The sequence below is a fragment of the Ammospiza caudacuta genome, chromosome 3 (genome assembly GCF_027887145.1).
Source record: "Ammospiza caudacuta isolate bAmmCau1 chromosome 3, bAmmCau1.pri, whole genome shotgun sequence".
Taxonomy (NCBI): domain Eukaryota; kingdom Metazoa; phylum Chordata; class Aves; order Passeriformes; family Passerellidae; genus Ammospiza; species Ammospiza caudacuta.
The window spans coordinates 94,869,166-94,889,464 of NC_080595.1; the positions used below are offsets into that span (position 1 = coordinate 94,869,166).

A 20,299-nucleotide genomic window follows, 5' to 3' on the forward strand; every position below is an offset into this window, starting at 1 on the left:
TCAGCAGTGCTGACAGTTCACCTGCAGTGCAGTGTATCAATTTGGGTGCAGTGATTCAAGTTAAGAAAATTTAACTTTCTGAAAGAATGGGAGAATTGGTATTGTTCCAGATAAGCAAAGCTGATTGGAACACCATCAGTCTTCAAATATAATAAATTACTTTTTGCAAAGTAACAGGCTTTCCAGTAGTAGATAAGAGGCTAAAAAGAAATAGAAGAAGAAAAGAAATGTTTAGATATGAAATTTTCAACCTAGAGTACAGTTAAGCACTGGAATAGCTTGCTGAGCTCTTTCAAATAAGAGTATTTGAAAGAAGACCTTAAGGACAAGTTAGACAAAGATATGTCAGCAATCACAGAGGTTAGATTTACTCTGCCACTGTGAACAAATTTGAGTCAGATGCCTGGTTGAATTCTTTTCTTGCTCTACTTTTTATTAATAGCTGTTTCTCACAATGAGGACCAAAATTTCTCCATTCAAAGACAGACAGGTATCTTTTTTCCTGGGGTTCTGATTTATAGGAAAAAGACCTCCCTAGGCTAAATCATTAAACTAAATGTTAGCCTTTTTCCCTGTGTGGCATTATTCAAAGATTTGAAAGGTGCCTCCAAATGTTTTAGAAGATACTAAACTGAAACTCCTGTCACAGTGGGTTCAAGTCTTAAATAAGCTGGCCTAATTCTTACAGGTGGTTTAGCTTCTATGTAAATGTTCAGTTTGATATTCTACTCTGACAACCTCCCCATGAGAAATGAAGTTTTATTTTAACCTTATATTTTACTGTACTTGAAAGTATATCTATTTGAAGAATGAAACCTAATTTTCAGTATCTGGATTTCTTAAAAATATTTCTCTCTGGATTCTTGCACCCTTCGTTCAAAAAAAGGTCATAACTAGAATATCTTACAAGAGTTTGAATGGCCTAGCCATTATACCCATCCATAGTATCAGTCTATTTTATTTAATGTTACTCTGGTGATATTCTCACTTGCATTTAACTTTTGTAAGAGTGGAGTAAAACAAACTCTTAACTCCAGTCAACTGTTTGTTACTACTCTCAGTATTTGTGTCTTTTAGCCAAAAGATGCTGTGGCATTACTTAAAATGTAAAGTTTTGTAATTCTTTTAAGAATAACCAGATATATTCTTTTTTTTCTTTTCTTTTTTTATTTCAGGAACTGCATCTGTTGCTGTTGCAGGTCTTCTTGCAGCTCTGCGTATCACCAAGAACAAATTGTCAGATCACACAGTGTTGTTCCAGGGAGCTGGAGAGGTAGGTGTTTTTATACATTGGGGAAATTGTTCTATGATGAGTTTTATTAATATTTACTGAGTTTACATGTGTCCTATAAACAAGACAATTAAATGAATAGAATAATTACTAACACCTGCTAAAAGTTGGTTTTTAGTTCAAATGTAAATTCACAGAAAAAGCTCTGATCATCTGGTGAAGCCTCGTCTTTTTCGTAAGACATTTTTTGGAGATCTGCTCTCTTTTTAGAACTTCAAGTTTTAGCTCTTCCACTGTAAATTATTGAACTGCTCTTGATATAACCAAGCAAAACATTTTTTGACAGATGAGGAAATACAGCGGAGAAAGTAAATTTAACATATTTATCCAAGTCAGCATTATTTAGTAAGAAGTGCCCTTTTGGTTTTTTTTGCATTGAATATAGTTTTTCAGTATTCTGCATATTAAGGTCATCCATTTCTGAGGATCTTTATGCAGACTATTTTGTTATACTAATTTTTGAGTATTAATTTCTACGCTGCTGACACACAAGTGCAGGCTGTACTTATCTACAATATGGCTTGTCATCTTTTGTATGAAGCCTACAACCCCATGCTGGCTTCTTTAATTTCATTAAATATTTGGTGCTATGTCTGCAGTTTTCAAAGTGGCTTGTATCCATATCTGTCATGTCATCACCTTACTGCATCAAGACTATCCATCTTTCTAGAGTTCCTTCCCCTGGTTTTCTTCCATGTTAAGCAAGCAGATGAATTAATGGTCTGATGTTTATTTTTTTGTCAATAGTTTTAGTGTGGCTGTTGCTGCCAAGAGGTAATGGTAGCTATCACCCCTGCTGCAGGAGCTGTTTCTTAATAAAACTAACTATTTCTTAGCAAAACAAGGAAAATCTCACTTGGTTCTCAGTGAAAATCAGTGATAAAGAACAAGAAACAGTACCCAAAAAATACATGTATGGGTCTGTAATCAGAAATATTGGCCAGTTTGTTGGCTTGTTTTGATGCCTGGTTTTCAATCTGTACCTGTATGGCATTTAATCTGTTGGATGAAATATTATAAAATCCAGTAAGAATGAAAAAAGTTTTGGCAAAAGATTGATACATGAGTTTTTCTTTCCCCTGCTTTGACTGGGAGCACAGCCAAGTCTAGAGTTACAAAACACATGAATAGTAGGTAAAAGGAGACTTACCTTTCTGATGGACATCTTAGAAAAAGATAAGAGCAAAATCTCTTGTGTTTTACTTTCTGGCATGCAGACTGTTATTTCCTTTAGTTTAAATTACAAAAATTTCAAAGAACAAAAAATATATCTTGTATTCTGAGATGAATATAGACTGATAGAATGGTTTGGATTGGAAGGGAGCTTAAAGATCATCTAGTTTGACCCCTACTGTCATGGGCAGGGAACCTTCCACTAGACCAGATTGTTGTCCAACCTGGCACACTTCCAGGGCTGGAACTGTCATTATGTGGAACAAATGTTAGTTCTAGCATTTTCTAGTTTCCAGCCTCAACATTTATTGTGCTCTCCACACTCTAAGAGCCATATGAAGATTCATCTATGCTATGATTTATCTGTATTATTTAAGATTTATCTATGCTCTTCTTCTGTGTTATGGTTTTTAATTACCAAATAGTAGCTACAGTGCATTAGGTTTATTTTATGAAAAAATAATGATTCCATATTATTGTTTATTAAAATTAGAAAAGGTATCTAAAATAGTAGGTAAATGAAACATGTGAGCTGGGGATTTCTTTCATTTCTTGTTTTGGACTTTACTTTTCTTCTTTTTCCTTCAGGCTGCATTGGGGATAGCAAACCTCATTCTTATGGCAATGGAAAAAGAAGGGCTATCCAAAGATGCAGCTATCAAAAGAATTTGGTTGGTTGACTCGAAGGGATTAGTTGTAAAGGTAATACAATTTTGTCATTACTTTAAATATCACGACACTTACTTGCATTCTGTAGATAAAGACAAGGATATATTCTTTGTGAAAGCAACTGCAAAAATATCTCTCTTGGGATAGTGAGTTGTTTTTCTTTTCTTAAGTTTATTAGATTAATGACAGACTGGCCAGTGGGATGATTATGCTTGGAGTTCCTGTTCTGTTTCTATTAGAGATGAGCACATAATGAAGAAAATTTTTCAGCAGTTCATTAAAAAATGTGTAAGAAAAGAAATGTCCAACTCCAGGGTTTAATATTTCCCATCTAAATGCGACTACTATTTGTTAGCACAGTCTTGGACAAAGATGTATAGGCACATTACTAGGATAGCAGGCAAGTCATCCTTCTGCAAGAACTGAGATGCATTGCAACAAAAAGCTGCTCTGTCCAGTGATACAGCTCATGTTGCAGATGTTGTGGTCTGCAGTGCTATCAACACTGGTCAGAATTTGAAGCTGCTGAGAGACTTCATCAGTCACCCTTACCTCATTCCTTCCATGTGCCAAAATAAAGAAACATATGAATTCCATGTGCCAGAATAAAGAAACTGGTGTGTTTTAAAAGGTGGTTATGTATTTAATAGTTTGTGAACTACTTAAATGAAATAGATGAGAGGCTAGTTGCCTTTGCTTTTTCACCTTGCTGGTTGGTTTGAAGTATTTGTGGTCATCCTTGTTGGTACCACATTTCACAGTGTTCTTTGGCTGTCTGACATTAAAGGTCTTTTGTGGTTCACACAGCTGTGCATCAGGAGGATACATTCTGCAGGCAGTGTCTGCTGGCTTATTGAACAGCATCACAGCACCTTTAACTCATAGTGTTAAAGGGAAAATAGTGCAATCATAGACATCAAGATGGGCAAATAATACCAAGGTCATCTTGGTCATCCCTTGCCAGAAGGCACAAAGGTAGCCTGATCAGGTACAGAGGAATGCAGGTAGCTAGGACACAGATTTTTTTTCCTCTGGTGCTTTTTTTGTTTGTTTAATGTGTATTTTTAATCCTTTTGGTTTTCATCTAATAATTTTGAAGTGATTTTATCTCCAAACATAAATGACTGAAGGCTTGTGTATTATCTGTGGCTGCAGAAACCTTGAGGTTGCCTAAGAGTAATTGGTTGCACCATTTCTTTCACCATAGAAACTGGGCATATCAAATTATACTATTGAATTAAAATCACCTCCTGGTGATTGAGGAAACAAACAGGGGCAGAAGTGTAGGAGGTTTACAGCCCTGAAGCAGTAAAAGAGGCCTCTGCTGCGTGTCCATCCAGCCAAGGAGGCTAACCAGCCTTTCTACTTTCTTCTTGCTCCCTGTTTCTTGTCCCAGTCTCTTCACACCTCTCACTGCTAATTTTCCAGTCAGCTGAGAATCTGGGCTGTTGCTCTTGGTAAGCAGAGACTCATTCCTTTCATAGGTTCTAAATTTTTAGTGACTCGGTGACTGCATTCTTTCCTCACCACCTTTGAGCTTCTGCACTCTCAAGCAGTGCCAAAACCAATCAGCGTTTCACACAGCCTCGATGTTCCTTTCCTCTGCTTATTCTTCTTGGTGGAGCTTTCATTAGGGTTTTGTCCAAAAAGCAATCCACTGAATTTCATGTCCTGCCTGGAGTGTATTTGTGAACTGTTTGTGATCGCCAGACATAGCAGCTGTCTGAGGTAGATTAGGGCTGAATTTGTGGCCAGATGTTGATGCAAGCAGCAGGAACCGATGGTGCATATTTCAGGTCATTGCTTGTGTTCCTGGAAGACCTGGCAGCACCAGTTTTCCCATCTGGCTGTCCTGAGGGGCTGGAGAATGGGTGGGGGCTTGCTGCTGTGTTGTGTTTGAGGGACATCTGTCAGTGCAAGGCCTGGGCTGACATAAGGAAACATGTCGTTGGTATAGGGCTCTGCAAGTCCTCTCTTGGCTTTCTTCTGCAGCAAAATGTTCCCCCACTGAAAAGTTTTAAAAAAAATGGGCAAAATACCCTCCCTGCAAAGAAAGAAAATACAATGTAAGCCTCAAGAGGCTTGAGATTTAACTGCTGGGAAGCTATATATACAGTGAGTAAATAATTAAACTATTCCGGGTACCTTTTTCTGGCCTGATAGAGAATGCTGTGATTTAGGTCCACTTAGAAAATTAATTTTGGCTTTAGCTGATTGCAGAAAAATGCTACAAGGCTTCTTGAAGAACTTTCCAAACTTGTAGAAAAAAGATAGGAGAAATAAAGTGAGGAAGATTTATGAGAACAAAATCAGAACTCTATTATTATAAACCCTTTCATTATTGCAAAGGTAAGAATTACCAAAATCAGAGCCTAGATCACCAGTTAATCAAATTTTGTATAAACTATGCTGACACATATTTCTTACTATTAAAGACATGTATCAATGGAAACCTGATAAGAGTCCCTTAAAATTTGCCTCACTAAAACCTGCTTGATCAAAAGAATTCTATATGAAGCAGGGAGGCCTTTTAAGTACTAGAAATATTCTGATCAGTTGCTTTAGCAGTATAAGAAATAACAGAATTGCTGAAGACTCAGCAGTTACTTTGTCCAACTAAACTAATTTTTACATCATTTATATTCTATGCTGGCCTTTGATCATTAATTTTGCAATGTGTTATTACAGATTTAAATATTGTTTCTCCTTTCATCTACTTTCTGTAGAATTTCAACCAGTTATAAGAAAAATAACCTGGGAACTGTTGTTGACCTGGCTGCAGTTTCCACCTTTTGCTTCTTTCCTCACCCTCAAAAGCTGCCACGAAGGCACTTATCAGGCTTTTGTTGCTGAATTTTTCCTTTGTGGCTTTTAATTTTAGTTCAAGTGCAGCTGTGTTTTCATTCTCCTGTTAATTTTATTTTCCCCCCATGGGAACCATCTGTTTTCATTAAACCAAGCCTGATGACCAACTTTTCTGCTATGCTGTGGTAAAAGAGCTGGTGATAGAGCTGTGTTTGTTATACTGTCCATAGTTGTGTTCTGTAATTCCTCCTAGAGAATTTACAGTGTTGTAGATACCAGTTGGGGGTTGTTGTTTGGTCTTTTAAAGTTTGTTCAGAATGCATTCACTTTTTGAAGCTGTTTTTGAAAGGTGAGTGAGGAAGTTTTGCACATCACATACTTAAAATTGTGTGATTTTTTCAAATTCACTGTCTTAAGTATCCCAGTGCATTCAAATGGAAATTTTAATGCTTAATTAAGAGACACTTTAAAGTTGGTTTTGCACTCTTGTGTACTTGAAGATTATACATAATCAGTTGGGACTCATCTTTAGTTCTGAATTTCTAAATTATCACACAATCACAGTCTGTCTGATGAATATATATTTACCTATATAAAGTGGGTAATGTCTCCCACACTCCATTCCCCTATTCTCAGAGTTCTCTTATTTTTCTTTCTGTTAATTCCACAGGTTACATAAATATGTGATGTGTGGTGAACATATTTTGGGTCTCCTTTAAAGCTGCCACAGTGTCATGTGTAACTGTATTAGTAGCCAAGTCTTAGTCCATGACAGTAAATTCTTTTGTGTCAACTGGTTGAGGAAAGGCAGAATATGAGAATGTTGGGATATTCATGAGGTTCACCATTGTCTGAGCATTTCAGTAATGTGTGCAAAGGCTTTTTATTGCTTTTTGCTTTGTTTTCTAAGGCAGTACCAAGAACAGGGTAGGGTGATAGGCAAGAGGGTTCTTGGAACTTCCTAGGAATATGATACAGTTAATAAGGCATTTTTAATATTTAAATGGACTTAGTAGAAACTTCCCCCCACCCTCTGCCAAGGATGGCTGCTCCTGTGCTGAGGATGGGCAGGGAGTGTTCCTGGGCTGCCAAACATGCTTCTCTTGCAGTGAAGTTTTTCTATAATTTGCAAGGCATTTTTGTACACCACATACTCTCTAGTGCACAAAAGTTGTTCCTTTGCAGAGGGATGAATGTCATCCTTAATTTTAAAGAGTAAGTCACCATGGAGAAATGTTTCTTTGGACAGTTTTGCACTCTATTCTTTCTAGTTCAGCACAGTAATATTTGTGCCTAGTTGAATGATTTGTATTCTAAATATCCATTGGATGTGTGATCTTAAACCTTACATGACAAGCACAAGAATATTCACTGAAGTCTGATGGCTGAAGGCCTCAGAATATTGATCTTCTATATCAGAGGAAGACTGAAACAGATCCCAAAAATTTAACAATTTCTATGGTCCTGATTAATTATAATAGAGGTAACCAAGTAAAGTGGTAGATAATCACATAAAAGGATTTAATTTTGCATCCTCTTTCCCCCATTTCATTATTCCTGGCAATTTTATTTGCAAAAGATTCTCACAACCAATTAACTGGCATTGGATATGACCCTGATTAAAGTTCATGGTTTGGTCAAAGCTGGGTACATACATGGTTCAGTCTTTGCTTAGAGAATGATGGAAGAGAAAGGGAGACATTTGGAATAATACCAGAATTTCAGTGCCAGACTCATCTAACAAGTGAAAGAATTTTCAGAGCTCCCAATGAAATATCATAACATTGAACTGAATCCCATCCAGACTGTCTGTTACTGATTTAAAAAAAAAAAATTACCAGTAATCATTCTTTTAAAAAGTTTCAATTTCAATAGTAGATGAATTTGATAATGTTTTTAACTTTTATAAACCACTGTCTGCCAGTTCTGCTAGCTTTTAATTATTTCTAGCTTTCTTTTTATCAACAGTCAATTATTCTGACACTTCTGTTCTTGATAAGTTCTTTTATGGCTGACTGCAACTGGCTGGGACTCTTTCAGCCAAAAAAAATCATTTACATTTTAGCAAAGATGCAATGCCTTGAGTATCTCCAAGGAGCCACAATCACTCAAAGCAGTTTCTGCCTTATTTTACTCATGTACCATCCCAGCAAAGCAATCCTTGTTTGCTTCATCAGTTTTTCTGATGCCTGGGGAATTAATCTGTGCACTTAAATCTCGCATTCGTCATGTTCTATATCAAGTACAAGTTTTGCAAAAAGGAAACATTAATTTCTCTCTGAATGCTTGTGGCATTACTCCTGCTCAGTGAGTAATATATGAAAACAAGTGAGGACAAGGCAAAAGGGTGATTGGTGGGGTGTTTCTCTAAAAGAGACACCACCAAAGCCCGTTGCCCTTGTTGGCACGTAACTCTTTGACTCCGTGTGCATTAGATGTACTGGTGAGATGAGGACCTAATTTTAGCAGTTTATTATTTCTTTTGCTCATGCTCTGTTACTGAAAAAAATTGTTGATTTGCTCCATTTTCTGCTGTTCTGTGGATTTGTGATTTGCTCTGGTTCTCTGATCTTATCTTCTTGAAATAATTGTCCTTATAAATTTTCTCCTGCCTGTTAACCAATTAACCATGTGTGCTTACTTACATGGAAAGGGTACTTTATAAATTTTATAGGACTAAAACAGCCCTACTTTTCTAACAATGAGTTTTAACATCAACACCAGAATTGTATTTCTTAACCATAATTGTATGTTTTACTGCCAACTGTTGTGACATTGTCTCCTCAAAATCTTGTGTCTTTTTCACACAATTGGCAACAAACTGTTTATTAGTTGTGTGCCCAAGTTGCCTGGTTTAGTTTTAATGTATTTTCTTCACCTTTAGGTGTTAGAGGATGGGCCTGACCAGGAGGCACTGTCACTTTATAGAATCTCAGTATGGGGTTTTGGGAGGACTTGCATGTCTCTAGTTTTTGGTTCCTAAATGAGGTGGCACAGGGTGCCTGTCACCTGCAGGTCCTTGGACTTCAATCAACCCCTGCCCAGTGAGTCAATATCCATGCCTCCACCCTTTTTATTTTGCATTTTTTGACTTGTACCTGCTGCTGTCCTGCAGTTCTGGCTGTGGCAGCCTGGCCTGTCCCCTCTCAGCTCACTCTCTGTGCCCCTCCTGTGCCATCCCTTTCATGATTCTGGGGCCTCCCCATGGCGGTCTCTCTGCCTGGAGTTCTCAACAGCCTTTAGACCAGGGATTTACTTGTGATGAAACAGATAAAAAAGCCACATAGAAACCATCTCCCAAAAGGGAGGTGCTTTACTACCTTCTCCTATGACTCCTAACTACATTTTTTGTTCACAATTGCTTTTTTGTTTGTTTGTATTTAAACTCTGCAGCAGGGAATTCACAGGAAAAATGCAAGTGAAACCAAAACATTTAAAACATTTGGAGTTGGAAATACTCAAGTTACTAATGGACTGCTTTGCTTCCTGGTCTACAGTTCTCATGTCTTTTGTGGTTCTCATGTCTTCAGTATTTAAGAACCTCAAATTATTTTATGAATTTATCTGTGTACTGATCTCCGAAGTCTTGTTTAAATAAGCCACAGTTGACACAGTGAAACGGAGGCAAGTGTTTATATAAATAGATTTGTGCTGCCCTGGTTGTGAGACGGGCCGAGAGCCAGCAGTGCCTCGAATGTGGGACGGCGCAGTCGTCAGAGGGCTCTGCTCTGCTCCTTCACAGCTGCCTCCCAGCTGATGGTGAGAGCAGCTCTGGGCAGCTTGCAGCCCTGCCTCTCTGGCCTGGCTGGCACAGAGCTGCTCTGCTCCGCAGCCCCGGCTCCTACGGCAGAACCAGCTCTGACAGGCCATGCCATTAGGCTGCACATTGGTGGCATTTGTGAGATTTGCCTCCCATTTTCTAATTTCCCATATAGATGTCTGCCGTGAAGTCTGGCCTCCTGTTTTTACAGCTGTTTTCTATGAAAATTCTCAGGGTTTTATTGATGGGTCATTTTTGTTTGTTATCTGAGCCTCAATTTGGCTATAGTGTGATGATAAGAGTAACTTTCTGTGAAAACTGTGATGTACATTTGCTTGAAACCTGATCCCTGTTGATCAGAACCTTAAAGTAAAAACTTCAGAACCCTCCTGAAACTGCTCCCTATGAACTGTTTTCATTTCAAATCAAAAATACAAACAATTTCTTCATAGAACTATTCACTACTGAGTCCTGTTACTTCCTTTTGCTCCTTAAATTGAAAGGTCCTGGTGTTCATGTGACTGTGTTTTGTAATAATAAAGTACAGTACCAACCACTCTGACCCATTAAGAAGTAGAGATATTTTAGGATTGCCAACATCTTTCATACATAATGCCACAATCAGAGAATACTGCCATTGTTTCTTTATCTCTGTACTTCATCTGCTGCTTTAACACAGTCCACCTTTGTAATTCATTTGCTAATAAAGAATTTAGTTCATATTACTTTCCGTCTCAGATACCACAGTAACTTTTAATATCTGTTTTCAGGCTGCTTTGTTCTCTTTTGTTCAAATCCAAAATAACCCAAAGGTTTCTTGGCACAGAATGATACTCTGATAGAAGCAATAGTTTTCCCCTAAAAAGTAATTTCTGTAATTTTTGTGTTTTTGGACTTAAGAATTATTAATCTTTATGAGTGTTATTAATATTCTCAACCTTCAGTATACTACTATATTGTGTAGTTGATTCAGGCAGTCTGATTATCCATTAAAGATACTATGATTTTCTTCATGGTATATTAGTTTTTAGTAGTTTTTTTTGTTGGCTGTTTTTATTTTCTGTTTTGGTTTTTTTTTTTTCCAATTCAAGCAAACTTATTAAAATGCTCCCAGAAAATTACTTACTCTATAAGATAAGGAAAAATATAAGATTATATAGCATTTTAAATTATAAGGAAATAATTTTGGTGCTTTTTTTATTTCTTGGGATGATGAATACATTTGGAAAATAAAAGCAAGAAGAATATATAACCTCTTTTTCTCACTTTGCCTTCCGCTTTCTATTGAAAGCGTTTGTGAGTTTGTGTCCTCCCCTCTAAATAGCTGCACAGGTATCACATTAAATCTCTTGGCTCATCTGTGGATTTCAGTGTGAAAGACTTTCTGTTTGCATTTGGGTAGTGTCCCTTGATGCAGGAGTGAGGCATGTATCTTTATGTACATCTACATATGCCATACATTATAGAAAATATAATGCACCTTAAGGCAGCTGATGCCTGGCCTGGAGGAGTCTTTGTTCAGCTATTCAAACAACAGTGCAAAAACATCCTTTGGTAGCAGCTCCTGGAAAAAAATCTGTCCAAAAATCTCTCCCTGTGTGGTGAGCATTGAGGTGCTTCAGTGAAACAGTGAGACTGTACAGAGGTTTGGTGTACTGCAAAGGTCTCTAAACTGCTGGTTTTTCTGAGCCCTTTTCATTGACTGAATGAATTGTTAATGATGCTGAAAGAGCAAGACAGTGTACTTAGAAGACATATCTGAATGTGACTGAAGATGCTGTTTCTACTTAAAAGACTCAGAGCTTCATACACAGAACCCTCAGAGCCCATTCAAACTCTTCAAAATATTGTGTATATTACATTTTTTCTTTTTACTATTAGGAGAAGAAAGGAAATACCAGTAAGCTCTGTGCCATGTTAGTGTTTAAGGATTATGGAGATGCAGGTAGACCAGAGCAATTTCTGATTTATGCTGCTTTGTGTTGATCCTTTACTGCTCATTTCCCAGCTGCCACACTTCAAAAGCTGGCTAAGCCAGGGCTGGAAATGGACATGTCAGAAGACGTGCTCTGTGCTTCTGGAAGATGTTTTAGTCAGAGCAGCTCAGCACTGACAGGTCCAGCCACTTCACACCACTCCACTGTCAGGAAGGAGACAAGACAGCAAACCACACAAATCCAGAATTGAGACATCTGCATTTTGGCTCCATCCTCTTCTTTCTGCTGGCTGACAAAAGCTCTGTGATTTCTTATTCCAGCTATAGGCATTCAGGGATGAATGTCTGGAAGCTTGTACCAAATGGATTGGCAGCCCCTTATTTTAAGGAAGATACACACAACTGAATTGTTTATTCCTTCTTGCTTGTCCTGTTGGCAGGGCACAAAGGAAAGCTAGTCATGGTCCTGCTGCTGCCTTTCTGCTTGGTGGAGAGCGGAACTTAAGAATTAATCACTTTGTGGAGAAAAAAATACTGTCTCAAGGACTGGCCTCTAAACTATTGAAGTTATGTAATCAACTAGCTGGTCTTGATATCTTGGATGTAGAGCTTAGGGAAGTGTTATGTAGCTCCTTTGGGATCACTGAATTAACAGTGAAGATACATTTCTGACACCTCTCCTATGAGGAAAGGCTGAGACAATTGGGATTGTTCAGCCTGGAGGACAGAAGGCCCCAGGAGACTTTATTGTCCTTCCAGTACCTAAAGGGGCCTGTAAGAAAGCTGGAAAGGGACTTACAAGGGCAGGGACTGATAGGACAAGAGATTTCATCTTTAAATTGAAAGAGGGTCAATTCATATTAGAAATTATGAATAAATTTTTTTATAGTGAAGGTGGTGACACACTGGAACAGGTTGCCCAGAGAAATTGTGGATTCCCCATGCCTGGAAGTGTTCAAGGCTGGGTTGGATGGGGCTTTGAGCAACCTGGACTAGCAGAAGGTGTCTGTGCCTACAGCAGGCTGGGTGGAAGGAGATGATCTTTAAGGTCTTTTCCAACCCAAACCATTCTATGAGTCTCATTTATTTTAAAATATGGATACTAAAAAAACCAAAAAACAACCCAACCATATAATTTCTTTTATAAGCATTTTCCAAGCAAAAATGTCTATGCACATAGCTGTTGTTATTTTTGCTAAGCCACATAATTTAATATTTCATTCTTAGTTAATATGCTGAAAAAATATTTACTTGGAGACATGATCTATGCTGACTAATGGGATCAAACTAATGCAGACCAAAGCTGAATAAATAAGTAAATTTAAAATTGTTTGGGTTTTTACTTGCATTGAGTTTTTTGCTTGTTTTTTTGAGTATATTTTTTTTAGAATAGTAGAGTATCATGTATGAAATTAAGAGCAGATAGAAATTAGGGTAAGGCAATCTGACCTGAGCTGACCCATCTGTCTAGCACTAGTCTCTCTACCTAGCAGCCTGAAAAACATTGCAGTGGGTCACATCCTTACTGTTTGAGCACTCCTTTGTAGCCAATTAAATGAGAGCTCATTGTCAATGTCAGGACTTTGAATCCCTGGTGTTTCATCAGTAAGTGTTTTAACACCTACTCAAAAGCCAGTCAGGTGTAAAACTGTATAAAAAAGAAAGTCTGCTTCATGAAGGATTTCGGTTGTTTGTTTTGACTGAAATTGAAAATGAAAGAATAGCAAGATTTGTATCCGCTAAGGTGTCAGCCGGATCTCTTGGCTGACAGAAAAAATCTGTTACCTTCTGCAGAAAAAATCAAGGTGACCTTTCCTGAGCAATCTGTCCAGATTTGCAGATCCTGGAGGATCTGCATCCTGCCACTGCCTGAAGAGTGAGCTGGTCACAGCCCTTGGAGGTGATGGTTTTTTCTTGGTAGCCCAAGGCAGTCTCCTAGAAGTTGTGTTTTAAGGTCAGATGCAAAACTGGCCTCCTCAGCAGCAACAGGATGAACCATTAAGGAACCATCTCCAGAAGCAGCCTAGGACTGGATGGTGGCCTAGGGCACTCACTCCTGGCTCCCCAGCAAATCTGCCACCAAGCATTTAAATTCCAACCAATCAGCAGATTAGAACGAGAAGTGGCTTTTATTAAAGTATTTTGAGTTAATCCTAGCAACAAGCTCTTGGTCTGGAAGTCATAAACGTTGGGGTTTCTTCTTTGCTGACTAAAATGAAAGCTTCTTATTTTTCCCTTGAAAAAGTTAAGGAAAATTCCTGCTTTAAAATGGGATGTGTCTAAAGTGTGTGTGTAGACTGTGGGGACATCTGCTGGGATGCTGGGAAATGGCAGGATGCAAAATGCATACCGTGGTGGAATGATTCAGGCATGAACATGCCAAAAATGATTAATACTGCAGCATTCCCTCAGGGCTGACAATTCCACATTTTATCCACAAAGGAAATCAAGTGCCCCTATCTCAGTATTTCTGTGCTGATCACTCTAGGAGAACACTTAAGACCTGCGTAAGCCCATCCAGACATCAAAATGTGTAGAGAAAAGAGAGATCTCTGGAAATGCCCTGTAATCATGGGTGAGCCAAAAGGAGCTGGCACGCTGTGGGGCAGAGCAGCTCAGTCAGCCCTGACCACATGCCAGCTCCCTGTGGCCCCCTTGGGATGGAAGCACTTTTCCCTGCAGATGGAAATGAGAAACAGCCTCTCCTTCTGCCCAGCAGCTCTGGCCGTGCTGAGCCAGGACCAGCAGAGGAGCTTTGGGGATGGGTCTGGCACGGCCACATGCTGCCACACTGCAGAATTGTGGTCTGAAATGAAGCATCAGCTTTCTCAGTTTTGTTAGAAAAGCTAACTGGGGCTTATGTCTTAATGGTGTATGCAGGCCTAAATTGAACCGAAATTTTCAAATTTATAGATTTTGGTGGAATCGTGGAATGAATTCTGTTCCAGTACTTCCATTTAGCCTTAATAATCTTGCTGAGATTAAGGAAACTTTCATTTTACCAGTTGTAAAAGGTGTGGCTGGGGAGATGATACATATCTGTTCTGGTTATTTGGTCAAAATTATATTCAGCATTCAATTTTCCTCATGTACTTCCGTGTTTATTCTGCATCTTTCTGTCTGAAATTGAAAGATGTTTGAAGGGCTGGAACCATCTTGTAGACTTGTGTTTGAAAAGTGCCTTTGCAGTGATATTTTCTGCAGGTTTGAGACAAAAACAAGGGGCAGCAGTGTGCTCATTTCAAACTTTTCTGCTGACATTTTCAGATGTCTGTGTACAGACAAAGCTCTGCCTATTTAGACAACTAACAGCATTTTACACAAACTCTGGCCCATTCTCATCCTGCACTCCACATTACACTGGTTCAAACCCACTTTGCATCCCAAGTCACTGTCAGTGATGTTCTAAAGCCCTTTCTCCTGCATCTGTCATATTCTGTTTGGAAACCTTGTTGGGCATGGGTGGGTGGAAGTTTCCAGTAGAGATCAGGGCAAAAGTTTTTTCACAGCTGAGTCAATTTTACTGATGCAGAAACGGTGCACCAGACATCTGGTTGGAATTATTTTTATATTCCATCCTTAATAATGAATGAATTAAATATGAAAAATGTGAAGAAAAATGTAGGCTCCACTATAGTCTAAATACTCACACCATATAGTCTTCATACTTTCGGGCAAGAGCAAAGCTAAAGAAGCTAGGAGAAACTATTTTTATTTTGCTAAGTTACAAATCTCGTATAATTGCTCAATTAGATGTTAATACTGTGGTATTCTACAGCTATTTTGGATTTAAAGTACAATTACTGAATTTATTGACTGCTTAGACAAGCAGTTTAGTCCTAAATTATTCTAAGCATATTAGCTGTACACGGTGCAACTTCATTTGATATAATAGATGCAAAAATAGAAATGAAAATAGAATGTGTAAAAGCAGATATATAAACAAGATATGAGGTTCCATTAAACTTAAATTTATTTTTCTTGTTGTTCTGTATTCAGGGCCGTGCCTCATTAACACATGAGAAACAGCGTTTTGCCCACGAACATCGTGAAATGAAAAATCTAGAAGATATTGTTAAAGATATAAAACCGTCCGTGCTAATAGGTAATTTCTTTGACTTTAAGGCAATGACCTTATTCTTTGTTGAAAAAAAAAATGGGGATGTGGCTTTGTCTGAAGAGAAGATCAAGTTCCTCTGAACAGTTTACCTTTGTGTGTTTTCAGAAAACACTGGGTGCATAATGGACTCTATTAAGCAACTGAACAAATAGTAACTATCCAAGCATGTAACACTGCTTTCATTCTGAGCCATCCATTTTACAGGGGAATCTGACTGGGTTTAAACATCTGATGGAGGACCTTACCACCTTCCTAAATTATTTCTTGTGTAATGTGGAAGGTGTAATACAAATAACCTCCAACTTATAATGAGAAAACTGAGCTAAGCTCATGTAAGGCTACGCAAATACAAGGGTGCTGTATCTGAGTCTTCTTTTTGCTCACATTTAGGTCCTTAGCCAGCAGTCCTTTTTGCAGACCAAAATGTAGATTTTACAAGAGCTTTTCTTTTGTAAAAGCTGAAGGACTGTGATCTCAATAATGAATTGTTCAGCTCTCTCTATTGTATTTCAGTGACAGTTTCAGGAGTGAACTGCAAGTACTCTTGGTTTTTTTTAAAATATGTAAGACTTGAAGATTAATCTATCTGGCTACTAAACTTATTCATCAGATACAAGAAAACTGAAATGCCACAGTGATAACTGTCCTACATTTTAAGAGCTACCTTTTTGACTATGCCTACACCACATGGTCCTTGTTCAGTAAAATCTGCTTTTACCAGTGGTCATCAGTGAGGTAAATGAATTCTTTTCCTGTGCTACATGAAGATATGACTGGAAGAGGAGACCAAGTGGTCCAGAGAATTTACTTAGTATACTGCAAGGCTGAAAAAGCTAGAGGGATGGAAGAGTAGAATGAATGAATATTTATGCAGATAAAGGTGTGTGGATGCTTAGGGAAGATTTGCTGCCATGAAATATGGGTTTTACTGTGTGTAATTTTTATGTATAAAGCTATGTGACTCTCCCTCAAGGTCATTTTCTCTTATCAGTTCTGTATAATGAAGTCTCTTCCATCAGAAACAGCAGTAGAACCTAATATTGGGGATTTTTGGTTTGAGTGACTAGACATTCAGTATGTTCCCTGGAGTACCAGGAGTCATGGGGAAATACATTGATAGCCCTCCTCCCACTGTTTTACTTAGCTCTGTCTGAGCAAATCCTTATACACATTTCATTGCCTGCAATGGCTCAAGGAAAAGCCTTAAGTTAGATAGACCCAGTTTAAGAAACTGCAATTTAAAAAAATAGCCATAAGCATTTTGTTTTACCTTAAATCTGAAGATAGTTGTCATTCATGCAGCTGGTTGTCCAGAAGCAGTTTTAGCAGACATTAAACACTTGGCAGCTGAAGATTTAGCCAGAAACTGAGATGTATAACAGGCTCTTATGCAACTGATCATCAAACACAGAGTGGCTCAGCTGGTCTGTCAGAGCTTTTGCATCTGAGCATCCCTGTCCGTTCATAGAAGGTCAAGTACAGAGAGCTAAGAATTGCAAAAAATAATAGTATGTAACAGATGATACCATGCTCCATGTAGAATCAGTCAGAAAATACTCTGAGATGCCTTAAAGAAATGTTTGTCCTGAAGCAGAATCTTAGAGCCAGCTCTGTGCAGTGAGGGCCCCTTTCATCTCCCCCCAAGGACCTGATGTTCTCCTCAGGCAAATCCCAAGCTGTCCTTTCAGACTGGGCATGTCAAGATGCTCATTGGAGCATCAGTGACGAGATGTTACAGTACTGACCTGAGAAAGGCTCAAGTTCAGGCTTTCCTCTCCCAGCCTGGGTTTTAATCCATTTCCACTCCCCAGGAGAGGGAAAACAAGCTGTTTTCCCTGATTTTGAAACTCAGATGCTGTGTGGAGTGCAGAATGGGGTGTCAGACACTGGGGTCTGTGAGGACAAAGGAGGCTACCTTCTCTCCAAGCCAGGTGAGAGAGGCCTCCAGTAAAATAAAGTATTTTTACTCCAAGATCTGTTTATCTGTTTATTTTCACTGAAGGTGTGGATATCCTTGAATTCCCAGCTCTTGTAGATTATTCAGAAATATGGGAGTCCTTGGCATCTCAAAAACATCCCACACCCCCCTCTTTGTTTGTGAATTGTCTGAGGTCCAGGATCTAAGTTCTGGCTGCAAGTCTGCAGTGCAGCAGAGTGCAACCTAAGTTAGATGATTTCATCCTGCCAGAGTGGCATTCAGTTCCTATGAATAGCATTTAGAAGTGTGGACAGTACAGGGAATAGAAAAGCATCTACAGTGCAATGAAAAGGGATGTATTAAAGAAATTGTTGCTGTCAGGGAACACCTAGACTCAAAACTATTATTTGTCAGCTCAGCTCAGATGTAGAAGGCAGAGACTTTACTCATCATGTCAGAAAAATCTGAAATCTGACACTGGATTTGGGAGAAACTCTGCAGTCTGTTGCACAGAACTTCAGGGCCCAGAGCTGCATCTGTCTAGTCCATACTGGACCTAGCTGCAAGTTAGGTGATAACATTTTATCTTACACAGAGGACCTGAGAAGAGGGAAAGGAGAAATTCACCAGATCATGCAGGGGAAAATAGGTTGTAGCTTATGCTAGGGACAGTGCTGAAGTTTCACTATTGCAAAGTCTTTTATACAAAACTTTATTCCAACTACATGTTAGGAAAAAGCCTGAACTCCATTTTAAAGAGGGAGAAAGAGAGAAAGGAGCTTTGTTCTTTTACAAGTGACATGCTTGTCTTACCTTGAACTAATTTAATTTGTCTACTTGTTATACGTGTATTTTTCTTCTTTAGGAGTTGCTGCAATTGGTGGTGCTTTTACTCCACAAATTCTTAAGGATATGGCTGCTCTAAACAAACATCCTATAATTTTTGCTCTCAGCAATCCCACCAGCAAAGCAGAATGTACTGCTGAGCAGTGCTACAAATACACAGAGGTAAGCAAAGATTAACATCTTTCCAGTATAAGTCATGAAAAGTCTGAAATTAAATTTTAAAAGGGAGGAGGACAGAGGCTGGAGCAGCAGGTACTAATCATGTCTCTGTTCATAGATAAAATGAGTTAAATAATTTAAAAGATTTTTCAGATTTTATCAAGACAATTTCATTGAGTTCACTGCATGCTTGCACTCTTATAAAAACACTTCATAGCTTTTATTGGTGTAGGCAACACTCATAATCTTTTATAACCAAAGCATCAGTCACCATCAATCACTAAAGCATTATGAACTGTACCATTTTGTGTAATATATACACACAGTGGCATGCTTTTCATTTGAGATTTCATAAATACTCTTTTGGGTAAGAAAATATTTCAATGCATGAAACAGAATCTTTAAAATCATTCTGTATTAAGAACTGGGGTAATTGATTCTTCTTACAAAGTTTTCTGTTACATAAATGTAGGTAAAAATTAAGAGAACTGTACTCACTTATTTATCATAGAAGTACTGATAAACACATTATCCTGTAATTCAGCCTAGAATTTAAAATGTATCTGTGTTTCATAGTGGGTGTATTTAGATTTCTTTTCAGATACAGGGCATTTTGAATGACAGTTTCTCAGTGTTTAAAGGACAAATTTAGCATGTCCATTCTCTACAGCACGGATGTAATTACAGCACAGTGCAGGAGCCAGGGAAGCAATCTACATGAAGGGTTGGTTGTAGTGGGTAACCACAAGTGCAAAAGACACTCTGAAGTATTTGATTTGTCACCAAAACATACAATAAGCAGGCCAAGATTATAGAGCATGACACCAAACAAAACAGAATATTCTTCTGAAGAGCTGAATAGCAGCAGTGGCCTATTTTAAAATGCACTATAGTGCATTTCAGTTTCCAGTTCTCTAAAACAGAGATATTTCTGATACAAAGTGCCTCTGAAGTATTTAACAGTGATATTTATCACTTTAGCAGTGCTAGCATAAATAAAGGCTGGCTTTTCTTCTCCACCTAAATTCAGTGCTTAAAATTGAGGGTGCTCCCTGCCCAGAGAGCAGGAGCCAGGGGCCTTTGGGCTGCAGGCACCAGCCCTGTGCAGTGCCACTCCCACATGAACTGCACCCTAAACTGAGTTAGAGCAGATCTCATGTCCTCAGGACAAGTGTTATGGTGTAACCTGTCCCCATATAGCTGAATTCCCTTAATTCCCTCAAGCAGGCTGGCTCTTCCCTACTGCCTGCCTGCACCAGTCTGGGCATGACACCTGGGCTCTGCCAGCCACAGTCCTGCCTGGCATTACCCAGAAACCTGCTGGGAAACATGCTAATGCTTTATCAGTAGCAGGGGCCTGAGTTGGTGCCTTCACCCTGCTCAGTATGTTACAAAGAGGGGCCCCCCAAGGTCCTGGCAGAGGAGGTTCCACACTGACTTGTGCTGTTGCTCTATGGGATGATGTTCCTGGGACAGGACCTGCACCTTGGTCATTCTGTTGAGCTGTGGAGTGGGTTCAAGGGCCTGAAGAGGGGGATTGGGAAGAAAAGTTCTGCCTGCCCACAGCTCCTCAGAAATCACCCCATACAAAAGCACAACATTTAGTTGCCTTAGTATCATTT

General features: G+C 38.8%; 1 protein-coding gene across 2 annotated transcripts in view; it reads left to right on the plus strand.

Moving 5' to 3' along the window:
• Positions 1-20,299, plus strand: part of ME1 (malic enzyme 1) — a 154,478-nt gene that overhangs the window by 127,113 nt on the left and 7,066 nt on the right. For both annotated transcript variants that reach the window (XM_058801415.1, XM_058801416.1), the window contains exons 8-11: positions 1,176-1,273; positions 3,053-3,166; positions 15,634-15,739; positions 18,538-18,680. In XM_058801415.1, the coding sequence (XP_058657398.1) occupies positions 1,176-1,273; positions 3,053-3,166; positions 15,634-15,739; positions 18,538-18,680 (461 nt within the window). The remainder of the gene's footprint in view (positions 1-1,175; positions 1,274-3,052; positions 3,167-15,633; positions 15,740-18,537; positions 18,681-20,299) is intronic.